We start from the raw sequence: 19,905 nt of genomic DNA on the forward strand, positions 1-19,905 counted from the left end.
ATAGAGGTTCCCGGGGTGGGGGTTTCTGGGGAGGGGAGAGTGTTTGTATTTGGGAGTGGGTGGGGGGGAGCTGGGGGGTTTCTTTGAAAAACCTGTTTGTTGTACTATTGGTATTCTCGATCTTGTTGAACCATTGAGAGCGCAAATTGGTGCACATAGTGTGACAGTTTGCCTATGCCTGCTATCCAAATTCCTAAATCAAAACAGTCCACCTACAAAGAAGCACACTCTTCTGGAAAACAAAGCTTACAGCCTGAGGTTATCTCCTTAGAGAACACTAGAGGGCGTAGGAGTGCAGAATTTCACCAAAAGAGAAACACACATTCACACAATAGTTATTCTCCTGATTTCCAGAGAGGGAGACATAGGACTCCCAAGATACTACCTCCACCTGGAAGTTTGGGGCGTGGTACACAATTCTTAAACAGCAGGGCATACTGGTTAGAGAGGAGAAGCAAGAACACCCAGGACTGAGGGGTATTCATGCTGAACCAAACTTATGAAGATTGCAGACCAGAGTGGAGGGAGTCTGACCTCTTAAAGCCAAACAGCATAAGCCATGGAGTTGGGCCCTGGGCCGCTGGATAATGCTCTTGAGGGCATGTAGGTTTGCTAAGAAGTAAAGACAAGTTACTGGAGGTTTCATTTTTTTTTTTTTTTGCTTGTTGAAGCCATGAGACTGAGGTTATCTCCTTAGAGAACACTAGAGGGCGTAGGAGTGCAGAATTTCACCAAAAGAGAAACACACATTCACACAATAGTTATTCTCCTGATTTCCAGAGAGGGAGACATAGGACTCCCAAGATACTACCTCCACCTGGAAGTTTGGGGCGTGGTACACAATTCTTAAACAGCAGGGCATACTGGTTAGAGAGGAGAAGCAAGAACACCCAGGACTGAGGGGTATTCATGCTGAATCAAACTTATGAAGATTGCAGACCAGAGTGGAGGGAGTCTGACCTCTGAAAGCCAAACAGCATAAGCCATGGAGTTGGGCCCTGGGCCGCTGGATAATGCTCTTGAGGACATGGAGGTTTGCTAAGAAGTAAAGACAAGTTATTGGAGGTTTCATTTTTTTTTTTTTGCTTGTTGAAGCCATGAGACTGAGGTTATCTCCTTAGAGAACACTAGAGGGCGTAGGAGTGCAGAATTTCACCAAAAGAGAAACACACATTCACACAATAGTTATTCTCCTGATTTCCAGAGAGGGAGACATAGGACTCCCAAGATACTACCTCCACCTGGAAGTTTGGGGCGTGGTACACAATTCTTAAACAGCAGGGCATACTGGTTAGAGAGGAGAAGCAAGAACACCCAGGACTGAGGGGTATTCATGCTGAACCAAACTTATGAAGATTGCAGACCAGAGTGGAGGGAGTCTGACCTCTGAAAGCCAAACAGCATAAGCCATGGAGTTGGGCCCTGGGCCGCTGGATAATGCTCTTGAGGGCATGGAGGTTTGCTAAGAAGTAAAGACAAGTTACTGGAGGTTTCATTTTTTTTTTTTTTTTTTGCTTGTTGAAGCCATGAGACTGTTTTGTTCCTGTTCTAAACTAAAAAGATGTTTTAAAAGTTGTTTTTTTTTTTTTTTTTTTTTTTTTTGGGGGGGGGGTTGTTTTCTAATTGGAACAGAAGTACCTGCCACAGCTTAGTGTTGTGGGAGAGTCTGTATTAGCCAGGTAGATTTTTGCAGGTTTAATTATTGCTATTTCCCCATGCAGACTTGGCAGCGTGTGGCCACACTGTAGGGCCAGCTTAAGGAGCTGGTGAAGGCTGTTTAAATGACTGTTACCAATTGATGGAAAAGAATGAAAGATTTCACATGCCTGAAAATGTATAACTTGGAGAGCTTTGAAAGTTTAAATTTTTCCTTTTTGAGAATGTTTATTTTTCAACAGTGCCCCCACATGTGGTGAGCACTGCAGTGCCTGGGAACTGTTTGAAGAAACTGTTTGAGAACTGTATTTTTTTCTTCTAAGGAGGGAAGTTCTAGGGAAGCCCTCTCATTTATTGAAAGACTGGATCTTACGAATTGGGAACATTCTGACAATCTGAGATTTTTGTTGAATGATTTTTTTTCTCAATCAAGTTTGGGTGCACTAAAAAATCCTGAAGAAGCTATCATTTGAGGTGGCCTAAAGAAACACTGGAAGGTCACCAGTTCCTTGTTAACGGTAGCCAAGTAGCAAACGCTAATTGCCACTTTAATTCATGACCAGAACAAGAAAATGTTGGATCTGTCTTCACTCGTTGCTGTGTAAAATTTGCAGCTACCATGCAATGTATTCTCATGTTAACCTGCAGTATTGACAGATTTTACCATGGTTTAGTGAAAGGGCCCCTTAGTTTTTCTAAGTATGTATGACTCTTGTAGTAATGAAAGATATATGTTCATAATTATTGAAAAGATTAGGAACTAGTTTAGTGGCAGTAGAACATGTGGAGAATATAGAGGTGAATAAAATGCCTCTCGGGTGGCTTCCCACTAGTATCACTTGATTAGTATTGGTTTTTGTAGGGGAATAATGATGATATTTGCCTCTTAACGTGTGAGAAAGCAAAATCTTGCAATCCTTTACCTTACACAGCCCACAGTACCTTAAATTAATGATGCATCATTTGTTATTCCAAGAAAAAGCTGGCATTTTTCCTGCCTGGGAGCATCAGGCCCCTCACTAACCCTTTCCCCCTCAAGATGCATTAGCTATGATTTTTTTTTTTTTTAATTTTTAAAAAAAGTATTTCCTGCCTAAGTGGGTTACAGTTGAACATGCATAATTCATCGACAGACATAGTAACATAGTAACATAGTAGATGACGGCAGATAAAGACCCGGATGGTCCATCCAGTCTGCCCAACCTGATTCAATTTAATTTTTTTTTTTTTTTTTTTAATTTTTTCTTCTTAGCTATTTCTGGGCAAGAATCCAAAGCTTTACCCGGTACTGTGCTTGGGTTCCAACTGCCGAAATCTCTGTTAAGACTTACTCCAGCCCATCTACACCCTCCCAGCCATTGAAGCCCTCCCCTGCCCATCCTCCACCAAACGGCCATACACAGACACAGACCTGCAAGTCTGCCCAGTAACTGGCCTAGTTCAATCTTTAATATTATTTTCTGATTCTAAATCTTCTGTGTTCATCCCACGCTTCTTTGAACTCAGTCACAGTTTTACTCTCCACCACCTCTCTCGGGAGCGCATTCCAGGCATCCACCACCCTCTCCGTAAAGTAGAATTTCCTAACATTGCCCCTGAATCTACCACCCCTCAACCTCAAATTATGTCCTCTGGTTTTACCATTTTCCTTTCTCTGGAAAAGATTTTGTTCTACGTTAATACCCTTTAAGTATTTGAACGTCTGAATCATATCTCCCCTGTCTCTCCTTTCCTCTAGGGTATACATATTCAGGGCTTCCAGTCTCTCCTCATACGTCTTCTGGCGCAAGCCTCCTATCATTTTCGTCGCCCTCCTCTGGACCGCCTCAAGTCTTCTTACGTCTTTCGCCAGATACGGTCTCCAAAACTGAACACAATACTCCAAGTGGGGCCTCACCAATGACCTGTACAGGGGCATCAACACCTTCTTCCTTCTACTGACTACGCCTCTCTTTATACAGCCCAGAATCCTTCTGGCAGCAGCCACTGCCTTGTCACACTTTAGATCTTCGGACACTATCACCCCAAGGTCCCTCTCCCCGTCCGTGCATATCAGCTTCTCTCCTCCCAGCATATACGGTTCCTTCCTATTATTAATCCCCAAATGCATTACTCTGCATTTCTTTGCATTGAATTTTAGTTGCCAGGCATTAGACCATTCCTCTAACTTTTGCAGATCCTTTTTCATATTCTCCACTCCCTCTTCGGTGTTTACTCTGTTACAAATCTTGGTATCATCTGCAAAAAGGCACACTTTTCCTTCTAACCCTTCAGCAATGTCACTCACATACATATTGAACAGGATTGGCCCCAGCACCGAACCCTGAGGGACTCCACTAGTCACCTTTCCTTCCTTCGAGCGACTTCCATTAACCACCACCCTCTGGCGTCTGTCCGACAGCCAGTTTCTGACCCAGTTCACCACTTTGGGTCCTAACTTCAGCCCTTCAAGTTTGTTCAACAGCCTCCTATGAGGAACTGTATCAAAGGCTTTGCTGAAATCCAAGTAAATTACATCTAGCATATGTCCTCGATCCAGCTCTCTGGTCACCCAATCAAAAAATTCAATCAGGTTCGTTTGGCACGATTTACCTTTTGTAAAGCCATGTTGCCTCGGATCCTGTAACCCATTAGATTCAAGGAAATACACTATCCTTTCTTTCAGCAACACTTCCATTATTTTTCCAACAACTGAAGTGAGGCTCACCGGCCTGTAGTTTCCTGCTTCATCCCTGTGACCACTTTTATGAATAGGGACCACATCCGCTCTCCTCCAATCCCCAGGAATCACTCCCGTCTCCAGAGATTTGTTGAACAAGTCTTTAATAGGACTCGCCAGAACCTCTCTGAGCTCCCTTAGTATCCTGGGATGGATCCCGTCTGGTCCCATCGCTTTGTCCACCTTCAGTTTTTCAAGTTGCTCATAAACACCCTCCTCCGTGAACGGCGCAGAATCTACTCCATTTTCTCGTGTAACTTTGCCAGACAATCTCGGTCCTTCTCCAGGATTTTCTTCTGTGAACACAGAACAGAAGTATTTCTTTAGCACATTTGCTTTCTCCTCATCACTCTCCACATATTTGTTCCCAGCATCTTTTAGCCTAGCAATTCCATTTTTTATCTTCCTCCTTTCACTAATATATCAGAAAAAAAATTTTTTATCTCCCTTTTTTACATTTTTAGCCATTTGTTCTTCCGCCTGTGCCTTCGCCAAACGTATCTCTCTCTTGGCTTCTTTCAGTTTCACCCTGTAGTCCTTTCTGCTCTCCTCTTCTTGGGTTTTTTTATATTTCATGAACGCCAACTCTTTCGCCTTTATTTTCTCAGCCACTAGGTTGGAGAACCATATCGGCTTCTTTTTCTCTTGTTTTTATTGATTTTCTTCACAAACAAAAACAGTATCACACCATCAACAGACAAACATAAATACAGTATCACACGTCATCCCTTTCTTCTCTTATCAATAACGCAACAGCAGAACTCATGCACAAACAGATGAGTATTAAGTGATCGCCTGAATTGGCGTATAGGGACAGACTTAAAGATCTCAATCTGTTTACTTTGGAGGAAAGGCGGAAGAGGGGAGATGTGATAGAAAGGAAGGAAGTCATCCTGCCACTGTATCGTGCAATGGTGCGCCCGCACCTGGAGTACTGTGTCCAGTACTGGTCGCCATACCTCAAGAAGGACATGGCGGTACTTGAGAGAGTCCAGAGAAGAGCAACTAAGCTAATAAAGGGTATGGAGGACCTCTCATATACTGACAGACTGAAAAAGCTGGGGCTTTTCTCCCTGGAGAAGCGGAGACTTAGAGGAGACATGATAGAAACCTTCAAGATCATGAAGGGCATAGAAAGAGTAGACAGGGACAGATTTTTCAAATTATGGGGAACCACAAGTACAAGGGGGCACTTGGAGAAATTAAAAGGGGACAGGTTTAGAACAAATGGCAGAAAGTTCTTTATCACCCAGAGGGTGGTGGATACATGGAACGCGCTACCGGAGGATGTGATAAGCAGGAGCACGCTACAGGGCTTCAAAGAAGATTTGGATAGGTACCTGGAAGACAAAGGGATTGAGGGGTACAGATAGGAGTAGAGGTAGGTTATAGGGATAGGATTAGAGGCAGTAACAAAATTAGTCATGGACACAGTTCAGGCAATTAGGCCTGATGGGCCGTCGCGGGAGCGGACCGCTGGGCAGGATGGACCTCTGGTCTGACTCAGCGGAGGCAACTTCTTATGTTCTTAAACATTTAAATACCTACGTGCGCATGAGTTGAGTCTCTTTCATTTGAAAGGAAGCTCTGGAATGAGAGAGCATAGGATGAAGTTAAGAGGTGATAGGCTGAGGAGTAATCTAAGGAAATACTTTTTTACGGAAAGGGTGGTAGATGCGTGGAACAGTCTCCCAGAAGAGGTGGTGGAGACAGAAACTGTGTCTGAATTCAAGAAAGCGTGGGATAGGCATGTGGAATCTCTTAGAGAGAGGAAGAGATAATGGTTACTGTTGATGGGCAGACTAGATGGGCCAATTGGCCTTTATCTGCCAGCACGTTTCTCTACTGCTGAACTTAGGATGCACGGGAGTGCTGGTGTTGGCAGTTGTAGACACCACCAACTTCTTTGCTGCTAAGGCAGCATGGGAGGGGGCTTGACTCCATAGATGCCACAATTTTAGAGAGGGCCTGAGCCGAAAATGAGGAGGCCCAGGCCCCCCCGAGGACTCCCTATGGCTATGCCACTGCTAAGCTTTGGTAAAATGCTACATTTACAGCCTAGAAACTTCCCACTTACAAAATATATACTTTTATGGCAATAATGCATGGATAACTGTTTTGAAAAGACAGGAAAACTGTGAAGCCTTAGAAACAAGATACAAAACAAAGTGTAAAGTTTATGAAGGTAGTAAATGCGTGGGGATCATTATTGTAAGAAAGAGGAAAGTAACAGTACATTGAAAGTCTGGTAGAAATTTCCTAATAAAAAGAAAAAGATTCAGACGTTTACTTAAAATCAATCTCATTTTGGAAAACTGTAGCATTCCAAATATTCTATGCAACAGTGCTGCTGGCAATCAGCTCACCACCCACACAGAGTCGGTGCCAAACCTCCCCACCCAAACTCTGCATTACACACAGCAGACATGAACTAATTCTACTTATGGGACTGTATGTTTGCAATTGTAACAATGCAAACATTAAAAAAACAACCAAAAACCAACAACTAGACGTGCACAACGGTCTTTTGCAGTTCCTTTATGCTGTTGAATGTCTTGAAAAGTAGGGTGTTTGTCCAAGTTTTTCCCAGCTAGAAAAACTGAAAGAAAATTTATGGCCAGTCCAGTTGTGAGAAATGTGTTCATTTGGCCTATTCTAACAAAACACACACTCTAAATCGGTGGCTCCCTAGTCAGTCTCAGGATACCCACAATGAATATTCACGAGAACGATTTACATGCAGTGGGAGGCAGTGCATGCAAATCTCTCTCATAAATATTCATTGTGGATATCGTCAAAACCTGACTGGCTCAGGAGCCCCTGGAACAGGCTTGGGAAACCTGCTCTAAATATTATTTAAAGAAATAAAACAAAATAAATATTGGCAAATATGGTTTGATTAGCTTTTGAAGTTAGTCCAGTAAAAAAGGTACAGTAGATTCGGTGGAATTCAAGCAACCGGCAAGACATCCCCCCCTACCACGAGACCACCTTTATTGCTACACTGCTACCCTGAACTCCAAACTCCCCGAGGCCACTGGTGCTGCTACCCTTCACTGCAAACCGCCCTCCCTCAGGCCACTGGCACTGCTCTCCTCCCTTCGCACCCAAGATAATTGGCATTGCTGTCCACCTCCTCCGCCCACTGACCAGCTATGTGCTTACCATATACGTGCCAGTGCTGAAAGAGCCTGAACCGATGTTCTACTCTGGGCCGTTGTGGGGCCTTGAGGATCTGCACATGCTCAAGGCCTTCCGGCTCCTGCCCTCCCCACAGTGGTTCAACGTAGAACATTGGCATCGAGCTCTTTCGGCACTGGCACGTGTATGGAAAGCACAGAACAAGTCAGTTGGGGGAGGAAGTGAAGAGCAACGCCAATCATCTTGGGTGTGAGGGGAGGTTGGAGTGGAGGGTAGCAGCGCCGGTGGCTTCGGAGGAGAGTTTGGAGTGGGAGGACTGCAGCCTATTTTTAATAGTAACTCTCAAGCAATCAGAAACAGCATTTGTCTGGCATCTTCCAATCCTCAAGGGTGCCAGTTAACTGAGAGTATTTTATTTTGTTTTATTTCTTTTAATTCTATATATTATCTCAAACCGTGGACTAACACGGCTACCACACCTTTCACTAAATGTTATTTGAAAGAAAAATACCTAATCCCCACTTGTAAAATCATATTAGTTATAAAGAGCTCCACTTCAGTGGAGAAGATGCGGTATATAAACCTAAGGCTTAGTTTAGTTTAGTTTAGTTCTGAAAAACTTGCACATTCCGATTTCCAACTAGTGTGCAAATTTGTGCATGCCCATCCACTTACCTCCATCTCTATTTAGGGTTACCAGATTTTTACTTTAGTGAAATCCAGACCCCGAGACCCCCCCCTTCCCCCCCGGGATACTGGGAGTGACGTAGGAAAAGAAATCTACTGTATTTAATTTTCAAAAGGGTGACAATGAGAAAAATGGAGCTAAAAGGATCATCAGCAAAGGCTAGGACTGTAAACCAGGCGTGGATATTATTTAAAAATACTATCGCGGAAGCAAAACAAGAAACTTTTTTTTTTTAACCTTTCTTGTGTCTGGTTTCTGCTTTCCTCATCTTCTCCTCACTCTGTTCTTTTCATTCAGCGTCTGCCCTCCTTCCACCATGTCTCTGAGATGCCTATAATATCTACCTCATCATTCAGTGCTACTCTAACTCTCCTATTTTATGTTTTTGGTTTCTAGCATTTGTATACGGACATTTCAAATTGTGTTTTGTCCTTGTAACTAGAGAATGACACGGGGAAAAAATATGTCCCCGTCACCGGCCCACCATCCTCTGCACCGCCCCGTCACCGCCGTTCCCTTCACCGCCCCGTCACCGCCATCCCTTTCACCGCCCCGTCACCGCCACTGCCATCCCATTCACCGCCCCATCACCGTCCCCGCTGCATCCATATAAGCCTTAGTACTGTAATATTTAGCTTATTCCTTTCTTATAAATCAAAGTTCCTGCTGCTGAACTAGAGAAAGAGATGTTCAGCTGGCAGGGCTTTGTTTATAAATTTTTATCAACACAACTAATATACTATTTTATCCTAAAGCAAAAAATAAATAAATAAATATAATTTTTTTTTTCTACCTTTGTTGTCTGGTTTCTGCTTTCCACATCTTCTCATTCAATTCCTTCCATCCACTGTGTGTCTTCTCTCTGCGTCTTCCATTTGCTGTTACTGTGCCTCTTCCTTAACCCCCCCCCAATTGGTCTAGCACCCATCTTCTTCCCTCCGCTCCCGCATAGTCTGGCATCTGTCTTCTTCCCACTCTGTCTTCCACATTTCCCTTGGGGGTCTGTTCCTCTCCACCCTCCTTCAATGTCTGTTCTATTCCTTTCCACCACCACCCTTCCCTCCCTCCTTTACCATCTGTTCCTTTCTACTACCCTTCAGCTCCTCTCACGTGGCTTATCTATCTACCTTCCTCCCTCTTATTTTCATGGCACGTTACAATGTAATTTGTGCAAGCCATTGGAGCCTGCGAGCTCGGTCCCTGTCCCATCCCCACAAACCATCTCGCTTCTGTGCTCCTATTTTCTCCATTTCTAATATCTCCCCTATGTAAGAACATAAGAAGTTGCCTCCACTGGGTCAGACCAGAGGTCCATCCTGCCCAGCGGTCCGCTCCCGCGGCGGCCCATCAGGTCCGCGACCTGTGAAGTGGTTTCTGACCATTTCTTTAACCTACCTCAAGTTCTATCTGTACCCCTCTATCCCCTTTTCCTTCAGGAACCTATCCAAACCCTCCTTGAACCTCTGTACAGATTTCTGGCCTATCACATCCTCCGGAAGCACGTTCCATGTGTCCACCACCCTCTGGGTAAAAAAGAACTTCCTAGCATTTGTTCTAAACCTATCTGTCATTGCCCCCCCCTGTGTCCATATACCATCCCCATGGCATGTCCCCTTTATGTCTCTGTCCCTATGCCCCATGCACATAATTTCCCCTCTTTCTGTTACCTTCCTGTGTCCAGATTTCCCCTATCTTCCTCTTCCATACCAGTGTGTCTCTTCTTTTCAACCCCATCTAGCTTTTTTCCCTCTTTCTTCCCCCCCCTGCTTCTAGCATCTGGCTCACCTGCCAGTCCTTCCCTTTCTTTCCTGCTGTGGGTTTTTCTTTCCGACTTCATCCCCTTGGCCCAGAATCCTTTTCCCTTTCACTCCCTCCTTCCAATTTGAGCCGGGAACACTAGCGATCGCAAGGTCCTCGCAGCCACTACCTGCCTGCCCAATCGATCCTAGTGTTTAGCCAGCTCTCTCCCTTCTCCTCACCTTAGTTTATAGGTTTTCTTTTTCGGCGACCTGCACGCTTTCCCAAAGAACCGCGCACGCGCGGCTGCTCAGTGTTCAATCTTCTGCTCTGCTGCAACTTCCTGTTTCCGGTTGCGTCAGAGCAGAAGATCGAAACTGAGCAGCAGCGGGTGCGCGGCTCTCTGATAGCGTGCGGGTCGCAGAAAAAGAAAATCTACAAACTAAGGTGAGGAGAAGGGAGAGAGCTGGCTAAACACTAGAATCGATTGGGCAGGCGGGTGTGAGCTGCGGGGACCGTGCAATCCTTCATGCCTCACTGCGGGGACAAGACCATTCACTGCCCCGCGGGCGGTGAATGGCCTTGTCCCCGTCGCCGCAGCGACTGCTGGTTTTCTTCCCCGTTTTCGGCTGGTGACCTGCGGCTAAAATGCGGTGGCCGCGGGTAAACCGCCACCGTGTCATTCTCTACTTGTAACTACAGGCTGTTGAGAAGACAGGGAAAATTTGAGTCTTTATTAAGCCTTCCTCTTAAACCTCCTGGCTTTCTTTCACCATTATTGAAACCTCTCTACTGGGACTCCCTAAATATCCTGTTTCAATAGAATCCTTCAAGGATACCTCACACCAAACCATCTGCTTCTGGGTGACTGTCGGCTTTTCCCCGCATCTCAGTTTAAAAGCGGCTCTATCTCCTTTTTAAACATTAGCGCCAGCAGCCTGGTTCCATCCCAGTTAAGATGAAGTCCATCCATTCAGAACAAGCTCCCCCTTTCCAGAAGGTTGCCCGGTTCCTAACAAATCTAAATCCCACATCCCTGTACCATCGTCTCAACCAAGTATTGAGACTTTGGAGTTCTGCATTTCTAAAAATGCTACTGTGGAGGACCTGGATTTCAGCTTTCTACCTAAGAGCCTAAATTTGGCTTCCAGAACCTCCCTACTACATTTTCCTATGTCATTGGTACCTACATTTACCAAGACAGCTGGCTCCTCCCCAGCACTATCTAAAATCCTATCTAAGTGACGTCTGAGGTCTGCCACCTTTGTACCAGGCAGACAAGTGACCAGGCGATCCTCAAGCCCACCAGCCACCCAGCTATCTACATACCTAATGATCGAATCGCCAACTACAACAGCTGTCTTAACCCTTCCCTCCTGGGAAGACCCTGAAGACACATCCTCAGTGTGAGAGAATATTGCATCCCCCCTGGTGGGCAGGTCCTAGTTCACATCCCCAGTGGAATCTTGAGCTGGACCATTAGATGAGGGGGGTGGGGATGGGGAAATGAAGTGTGACCCTTCTCATAAGGCCCAGTATCTGCATCTTGAGCCCTCCTATCCCCTTTCTTACTATTCCCAACCACCTCTTTATTTTTCCTTTTTCATTTTAGTTAAAAGTACAGTTCCCCTTTGGCCAGCTTTAGAAATGTTATAAGCACCAAATTCACCGTTACCAGCACCTGAAACAAGAGCAGGGACTTCTACAGCTGCTGACCCACCAACTGTCATGCCATTTGCCTGAAACCTCAGAACTTCATTCCATGTTTCACCTGCCTGACTGTACTCTGACATTGGGATCCAAATCCTCTCTGCTTGCCATGCCTCTGGTGAAGGGGTGAACAATTGCAGCAGAAAACAGTGAAGCTGCCTCCTCAAGGTCCCACACTGCCACCAAGCTTGATGATCTCTTGCCCCCCAATACTCCACAGCCTTCCAGCCAATCAGAATGCGCAGGATTTAAAATGTCCCCGCATACATGCTGCCATTCACTGTCTGAGCCACCAGCTTCACCCCCACACTGCCATCACTCTTCCCCCACGTGGCCGTGAACCCTGCTAATTCTGGCTGTCTGGCCAGGCTTTGTGGCCTTCATGCAATCATTTAAACTCTCAGTTTTAAAATCCCAAAAATGGAACACATTAAAGTTAACTATGAAACATTTCAGGTCATACAGTGAAGAACTTGTTCTCAATGACAAGCAAAATCAAGACAGCCTTAAGGTATTTTCCAGCTAATATTGGTAAATATTCAGACTACAGAATGATTGTATAGTCAGAACAGATTCACTTCTCTTTGGAAGTAGAGTCTTTTTTTTTTTTTTGCAAGAGGGCAGTGCTACACATTTTATAAAAGACGTGTACAGATCGCTAAATAGTTTTAAAATGTTGGCTAGTGCACAGCAGACATTAACAGGAAACATACTGTAAGATTTGTTTCAGGATTTTAAAGAATGTGAGCTCCATAGCCACAGTCATAACTTAGAGGTTATACCATCCTTCTAGGAAATTATTATTATTACTATCCTGCATGCTTTCCCCAAATTTGATTAAATCCATCGAAGCTCATATTTATGACTGATGTTCTACATGTAATCAGATAAGGTCTGAGTAAAGAACAAGAGAAACTCCAAATTTTTTTTTAAAGCAAATTTGCGAGTCCAAAATGATGTGGGTCCAACTGTTAATTATAGGTTGTTAAAATCTATGACGTCAAGAACATTGCAAACACCATAATCCAATACAACTTCATTTGGGAGAACAGAAAAAAGTCTTGTTAAGTAACAGCTGGATTTTACAGGCTTACATCTGGTTGCAATGATGTCACAGCTAAGAGTATCTGTACTGTGCTCCCATGAATTGGATCGTTCATGTTATCGATGCCGATAGGCGACAGAGAGCTTTATTTATTATACGACAGTTTGAAAGGGAAAGCCAACATCTGTGCTGTTTTCCATATAAGGGAAGCACAAATACCCTGGTGTTTGCAAGTCACCACATCAGACATAAGCCTCCAGGATAAGATTTGGATGAAAATTTCACGTTCTACATCCTTCCAGCTCAGACAAATAGCAAAGGGAACCAGGTTCTCCTTTTCAGTAGACTTCAAGCGAGATGCTGGCTATAAGCTGCTTGCAGCTGATGGGATTATGTATATCAGTGGTCTCAAATGATTTCAAGCTTACATGTACTATTAATTTTGTAAAATGCCTTCTCCTGCTTGTTTAGCCCTTTCAGGACCATAAGGATCGTAGGCCAATTTTTGTGGTTTTGATTACATTTTTATGGTAAAAAGGGCTTGCAGATGCCAAAAAATTGATTTTTTTTGTGAAATATCATTATTTTTTTTTTAAAAAAATCACACTTCTGGCTTATGGACAGTGTGGCAAGTGAATCTTCTCGTCCATCTGGCAACGACGCTAATGAATGAATGTCGGAACCAGTTTGTTTACATAAAGGCAGTATCATATGGAATCCGTACATATCAAATTTAGAACTGTAGACTATTCCAATCAAAATTTATAGGATTTTAAAGTTATGGGACAAATATGTCCCTTGGTCCTGAAAGGGCTGGGGTTAAACATTAAAAATTAACACTATTGATTCTATAACGCATCAAGGATATATTTTAAAAACTCGGGCCTTATCGTTCATGCCTCAAAATTCAAGTTTCAAGTTTATTAAACATTTGATGAATCGCCTATTAAAATTGCTAGGCGATGTACATAATCCAATTAAAGAAACAGAGAGACTAACATATTAACAATAAAATTACATAAAGTACATACTTGAGAAGTGAGGAAAGAAATTAAAAAGTTACAATCTTGGGTTCGAGAAATAAGGTAAAAACAAAAGGTAGGGGGTTATAAAACCAAAGCACAATTTAAGAGGTGTCCCTACAACAAGTAAATTTCAAGAGTTAAAACCATCATTAAATAAATAATAATAATAACAGCTTATATACCGCAATACCGTGAAGTTCTATGCGGTTTACAAAAGATTAAGCAAAGGTACAAATAAATAAGTTTCTTTAAAAGTTTTTTAAATGCGACAATGTCGTGTTCAATTCTAATATATTGAGGAAGGGCATTCTACCATTGTGGTCCCATCACTGTAAACATGTCTGATCTCCTTGTCCCTATAATTTTCAAAGAGGGTATGGAAAGTAGATTTTGATCTGATGATTGGAGTGGGCGTTGGGTTTTGTATGGGATTAGTGATCTAGAAATAAATTGTGGTTCGTTAGTTGCTAAAGTTTTGAAAATGAGAAGCATTATTTTGAACATTATCCTATGGCCGATTGGTAGCCAGTGAGCGTCTTTTAGTAGTGGGGAAGCATGGTCATATTTTTTCGCGTTATAAATTAATTTTATGGCCGTGTTCTGTATTAACTGCAATCTTCTTTTTTTCTTTCTGCGTAATATTAATAAGTAGAGCATTGCAGTAGTCAATTTTTGATATTACTAGGGAGGGTAGGAACTCCGGTCCTCGCGAGCCGTATTCCAGTTGGGTTTTCAGGATTTCCCCAATGAATATGCATGCGCTCTATTTGCATGCACTGCTTTCAATGAATATGCATGCGCTCTATTTGCATGCACTGCTTTCAATGCATATTCATTGGGGAAATCCTGAAAACCCAACTGGAATATGGCTCTTGAGGACTGTATTCCAGTTGGGTTTTCAGGATTTCCCCCAATGAATATGCATGCGATCTATTTGCATGCACTGCTTTCAATGCATATTCATTGGGGAAATCCTGAAAACCCGACTGGAATATGGCTCTCGAGGACCGGAGTTCCCTACCCCTGCATTACACCGATACTTCGAGAGCTTCACTGGCTGCCAATTGGCATGCGGGTCGAATTTCAGTTTCTTTGTGTGATGTTTAAGGTGCTTCAGCATAATTGTCTGTCAAGTGTCCGCTCTCTTCTGCGGTGGCATTGTCCTTCGCGAGTTACGCTCTTCAGATAGTTCGAGTTTAGAAGTTCCATCATTAGCGGTTGTGAGGCTTATGGGGAATCGTAAGTTCATGTTCTCTGTGCAAGGCCCGACGCTGTGGAATGCTTTACCTCTGTCATTGCAACAATCTGACATGCTCTGGTATTTTAGAAAGGGGGTGAAAACTATATTGTTTGAGCACTTTGTTGGTTTGAGCTTTGTGACCGTTTGAGTTAGGGCAGTTCGTTTTTTTTATCTTGCTGTTTTGTACTTGTCTGTATAATTTGAAGTGATTTTGTCTGTGATTTTTGTTCCTCACTTAGATTTGTGGCTAAGCGGATTATAAATATTTTTAAATAAAAATTTTGGTTTGTCAACAGTAGCAAATTCTGTACAGGAGACACCTGAGTAACACACTTAAAGGGACTGTTTGAAGTTACTATATCAAGTGGGCAAGATTAAAATGAACACATTTACAGGATTTGAAGAGCATTTCAACCACCTGTTTGAGAGTTTACAAAGAATTAAAGGATTGAATTGGAAACCCTGAACAGGAGAAAGAAATGATCAACCCTATGGAAAGGTACAGAGCTCAGTTTAGGTGTGAAGGTTCAGGTAGTAAAGAAGTCTGTAGTCTTATATGTGTTTCTCAACTCAATCCTGGCGTACCCCCTTGCCAGTCAGGTTTTCAGGATATCCACAATGAATATGCATGGACTTGACTTGCATGCACTGCCTCCATTATATGCAAATTTATTTCATGCATATTCATTGTGGATATCCTGAAAACCAGACTGGCAAGGGGGTACTCCAGGACCGCATTGAGAAACACTGCTCAAGGGCACTGAATTTTGGTAGCAAGGAGGGATTCCTTTTAATGCTGTAGTTGATTTTTCATCTGTTCCCCACATATGGTATTCTTGAAGACCGGACAGCGCCTGCCAGCTCTGTACCTGGAGCTGGTCCCATTTCCCAGGGCTGCAGATCCCACCTTCCCCCCCTCCCCCCCACAACCTGCCAAAACCCAGGGGTTGGCAAAGATGCCGGGGGGGGGGGGGCACCTTCAATGATTCCCCAGAGAGGTTATTCCATAACCTCACCGTCTAAGCCTCCCCATCCCTCCTCCAGAGAGACATTGGGACAAATATGAGGAGAATTAACAGCATGCCAAGCTGGGACTTCAGAGGCTAAATTCTTGCCTGTGCATTTTCTCGCGAGACTCGTCTCGCGGGTGATGTCTAAAGTTCCCCGGGAGAAAAAGGGCGGCAGCGGGGCTGGGGGGGAAGAGTGTTCAGGGGCGACGTCGACGAGCCCAGGCCGGAAGAAAGGGCGCCCCCCCCCCCCTCCACAGCTTCCTCTTACAGTAAAGGAACAGCTGCTGCCGCTCTTTCTTACTGTATCTTCACAATGTGGTAGTTTTTTTTTTTTTTTTTTTTCTTCATTGGGCGGGATTAAGACACTGCTGATGCTATTAGAGGGAGGTCCAGTCAATTCAGCTTTGAAGACCGTTTAGTTACCCCTGTATCACAGTTTCAAAAAGTATATCCCAAGTCACTTCACTAATCGTCAGAGTGAGCTGCCCTGGCTTAACATGAGTGCAGTCTGAGAGGTAAAGCTTGGAAAAAGAAAACCAACTTACTTAATCATAATAAGCAAACCATGTTTCTGCTGAAGAAGTCTGCCCAATGCCTTTGGAAAATGTATTACCTTTCATAAACGTGTTGTTGTTGTTGCATTTTCCCCCCTCCCCCTGTTGCAGCGCCTGTCGTCTCTCCCCGCTTGCCCGGACTTGGGACCTGCCGGATTTTTGCGAGCGCGCCGGAGGGGAGGAGGAAAAGTCCCATCGCGGCAGCAGCGGTGATGTGGCCGAGGCTGCGGCAGCTCCTGCTGGGCTGGACGGCGCTCGTTTTGCTCTCCTGCGCCAAAGAGGGCGATGCGGCGGAGTTAGGGAGCGAGACTGCGAAGGAGACCAGAGCCAGTCGAGCGAAGAGGAGAGGGGGGACTGCAGTCGGGATAAGTGGAGGACATGATATTTTAAAAGGGTAGGTTGGGATTTTTTTTTTTTTTTTTTGGGGGGGTGGATTTTTGTTGTTGTTTTGTTTTGTTTTTTTGTCCTCCCCACAGAAAAAAGAAGTTTTGCACGCTAAAATAACGTGGAAGTGGCGTTGAAAGCGCCTCTCGTTAGGGGGGCTCATGATAAGACGCCAGATGAGCCTGGATTGAAGCTTTTTTGGACGGTACCAGTGACACGGTCTGATAGTTTCAGTTCAAACTGTTTATTGGCATTTAAATAGTACGGCAAACAAGGAACACGATTAAGGGCTCCTTGTACTAAGGGCTCCTTGTACTAAGGTTTTTAGCGCACGCACAAGGTTAGCTTGCGCTAGCTGAAAAATTACCGCCTGCTTAAAAGGAGGCGGTAGGGTGCGCTATTCAGGCATTAAGGCCCTAACAAGTTTATTATTACAAGTTTATTAAAATTTTTGATTAATCGCTTAATCTTACTTAAAAGCGATGAACATACATAAAAAGAAACAATTAAAATTACAATATTAAAAAATAAAACATTAATTTAAACATAACCATTAAATAAACTACACTATATACAAACGTAACAAAACAAGAGGAAAGAGGAAAAGGGGATTTGAACTACAAAATATTATAGAAAGAGGAGGTCAGGCAAAAACACAAGGTTGGGAATTAAAATGAATAGTCAAATACAATGTTAGTGAATTCAAGAGTAAGACTTACTGATCAAAAGCGTCTTTGTAAAAGGAGCCCTAAGTTGGGCTGAGCTGTTGCAACGCTAATTCTGCGCTTTACAAATCTAATTCCGCTGACTTTGAAGAACAGAAACAATAACACTCTCTTATCTAAGTTTCATACCTATATTTTAACACATATAGTCTTAAAAAAAACCCCACATCTGTTATGTTTAAAAAACCCCAAAACTGATATGTTTAAAAACCATCCTTTGTGTGAGGATCATGCTACCCACTAGTGAGATGGAGGAGTTTATATAGCAGGTTTCAGATCAGATGGCACGAAAATAAAAATCCAAACTTAAAGGAAGGCTGGGGGAAATGCTCATCTGTAGAGCTTTGCAGGTTTTCTTCTTGCTGCTTTTTGGCAACCGGTCAGATGTTACTTTTTGCTCCAAAGTGCAGCATCTGATGGTAAATGTCATATCTATTGGGAAAGAGAAAGGGGGTGGGATTTGACATACTACCTTCAGTGGTTACAATGAAAGTGGGTGACATATGATATACAGACACTTATTTTGTACCGGGGGCAGTGAGAGGTTAGGTGATTTTTTTCAAGAGCAACATGGAGTTAGACCTGGTTCCCTTAGTCTTTAGGCCACTGCACCAACCGTTAGTCTGCTTCAGATACTAAACTAAACTAAACCTTAAGTTTGTATAGCGCATCATCTCCATAAAGATAGAGCTCGACACGGTTTACAGGTAAATTCAATAAATGAGGGAAGGACATAATAAGAAATTAGAGGTTATGAAGAGGATAGCTAGCTTTACATTTTAAATAGATAGCTTTACGTTTTGGAGAAAAGCCAGCTTTTCAGATGCTTTCGGAATAAGTGGAATGAGCCTAGGTTCCGCAGTGGGGCAGGGAGGTTGTTCCAAAGCTCAGTGAATTTGAAGAAAAGGGATTTCCCTAATTTACCTGCATACATGACGCCTTTTAACGAGGGGAAAGATAGTTTGAGTATGTGGGCGGATCTGGTAGTGTCAGGTCTCGAAGAATTCCAGGATAGTGGGATTAGGAAGAATGCCATATAGGATCTTGAATGTTAAGCAGGTATATGGTTTATACTAGAGGAGATCCCCTTTTGTTTCTTGCAGAAAGTAGCAAAAGACGTGCTGTGCTTTTCATGATTCATTTATAGAACCCAAGCTGATTGACCTATTGTCAACTCCTTATTGTCGATTCTTATGTGCTTATGTTTCTTTAGTTGTGCTAACAATTTGTGTAATGTCATGCTGGCAGGGCTGAGTGCTCTGGAAACAGCTGTAACTTTTGTACCATTCGGGAAAAGCAAGGGTTAAAGAGTAGTCTGAAGAAGTATGGAGGCCCCGATGCACAACGCTCCAACTCCACGGAGAAAAAAAAATACCATGGTGGGAGCGATTTTTCCCCAACGGGTGAGGCTATGTGTGATTAGCCGGTCAAAGGGGGGGAGGAACTGTGGAGCAATGGCATTTGAGAGACTCTGACTTATCATTGCGCTGTGGGATAAAACATTAGGTTCCTAAAAATAGAAGCCCAGATGCTTTTTCAAGAACATTTAGGTCCCTTATGCCAGCTGTTTACAGCGTGTGCCATAAATGATTACTTGTGGATATATCAATGGATTCATTGGGTTACAGAATCCAAAGCAGCATGATTTCCACCAGAGGGAGTTTATGTCAAACAAATGAGATGTGCTTCTTTGATTGGGCGACCAAAGAATTAGATCAGGGATGAGCACTGGATGTGGTATACTTGAATTTTAGTAAAGCTTTCAATATTATCTGAAACAGGGTGCTGTTTAATAAATTGAGCCCTTATGAGTGGTTGAGCGGGTTATGGGTAAATGTTGGTTCGTTCAAGGAATGAAGTGCCTCTGGGAGAAGTAAACCTGGGTACTTAAAAGATTTGGGGCTGGAGCTGTTTGGAATGGCAAAGCAGGATTTCCAGAACCTTATATTTTTCATTCTGTTCCTAACATGGTGGTGAAAATATAGTCCAACAGTACAAATTAAATAGGGGGAAGGGATTTGATATACTGTGGTTACAATCAAAGTTACTTTTTCTTTTCCTGGTGGGCTCACAATCTAAGGTTTTGCTTTGGGTTTACAGGCAATCCCTGGGTTAAGAACCACTTATGTTTGTGAAGCTGTTCTTAAGTCAGATTTATATGCAACTCAGAACTTGTAGATTTTAAGTTTCTTGCTGCTTACCTCTGCTCCCAGCTGTCCCTACCAGTGTTCCCTCTAAGGTACAGCATGCAGAAACCACACACTATTCTTA

The 19,905-nt window shown here is 43.4% G+C and overlaps 1 protein-coding gene across 4 annotated transcripts in view; it reads left to right on the forward strand.

Annotated features, from left to right (window-relative positions):
* Window positions 1-612: 612 nt before the first annotated feature.
* FBN1 (fibrillin 1) overlaps window positions 613-19,905 on the forward strand; it is a 342,377-nt gene continuing 323,084 nt past the window's right edge. The window contains exons 1-2 of one of the 4 annotated variants that reach the window (XM_033919694.1): window positions 613-619; window positions 16,637-16,919. In XM_033919694.1, the coding sequence (XP_033775585.1) occupies window positions 16,738-16,919 (182 nt within the window). In that variant the 5' untranslated portion in view covers window positions 613-619; window positions 16,637-16,737. Of the gene's footprint in view, window positions 620-998; window positions 1,046-1,254; window positions 1,470-16,335; window positions 16,487-16,636; window positions 16,920-19,905 lie in introns of those variants that run through there. The other 3 variants (XM_033919693.1, XM_033919696.1, XM_033919695.1) reach the window with 3 other exon arrangements.

The sequence above is a fragment of the Geotrypetes seraphini genome, chromosome 14 (genome assembly GCF_902459505.1).
Source record: "Geotrypetes seraphini chromosome 14, aGeoSer1.1, whole genome shotgun sequence".
NCBI classification, from domain to species: Eukaryota; Metazoa; Chordata; class Amphibia; order Gymnophiona; family Dermophiidae; genus Geotrypetes; species Geotrypetes seraphini.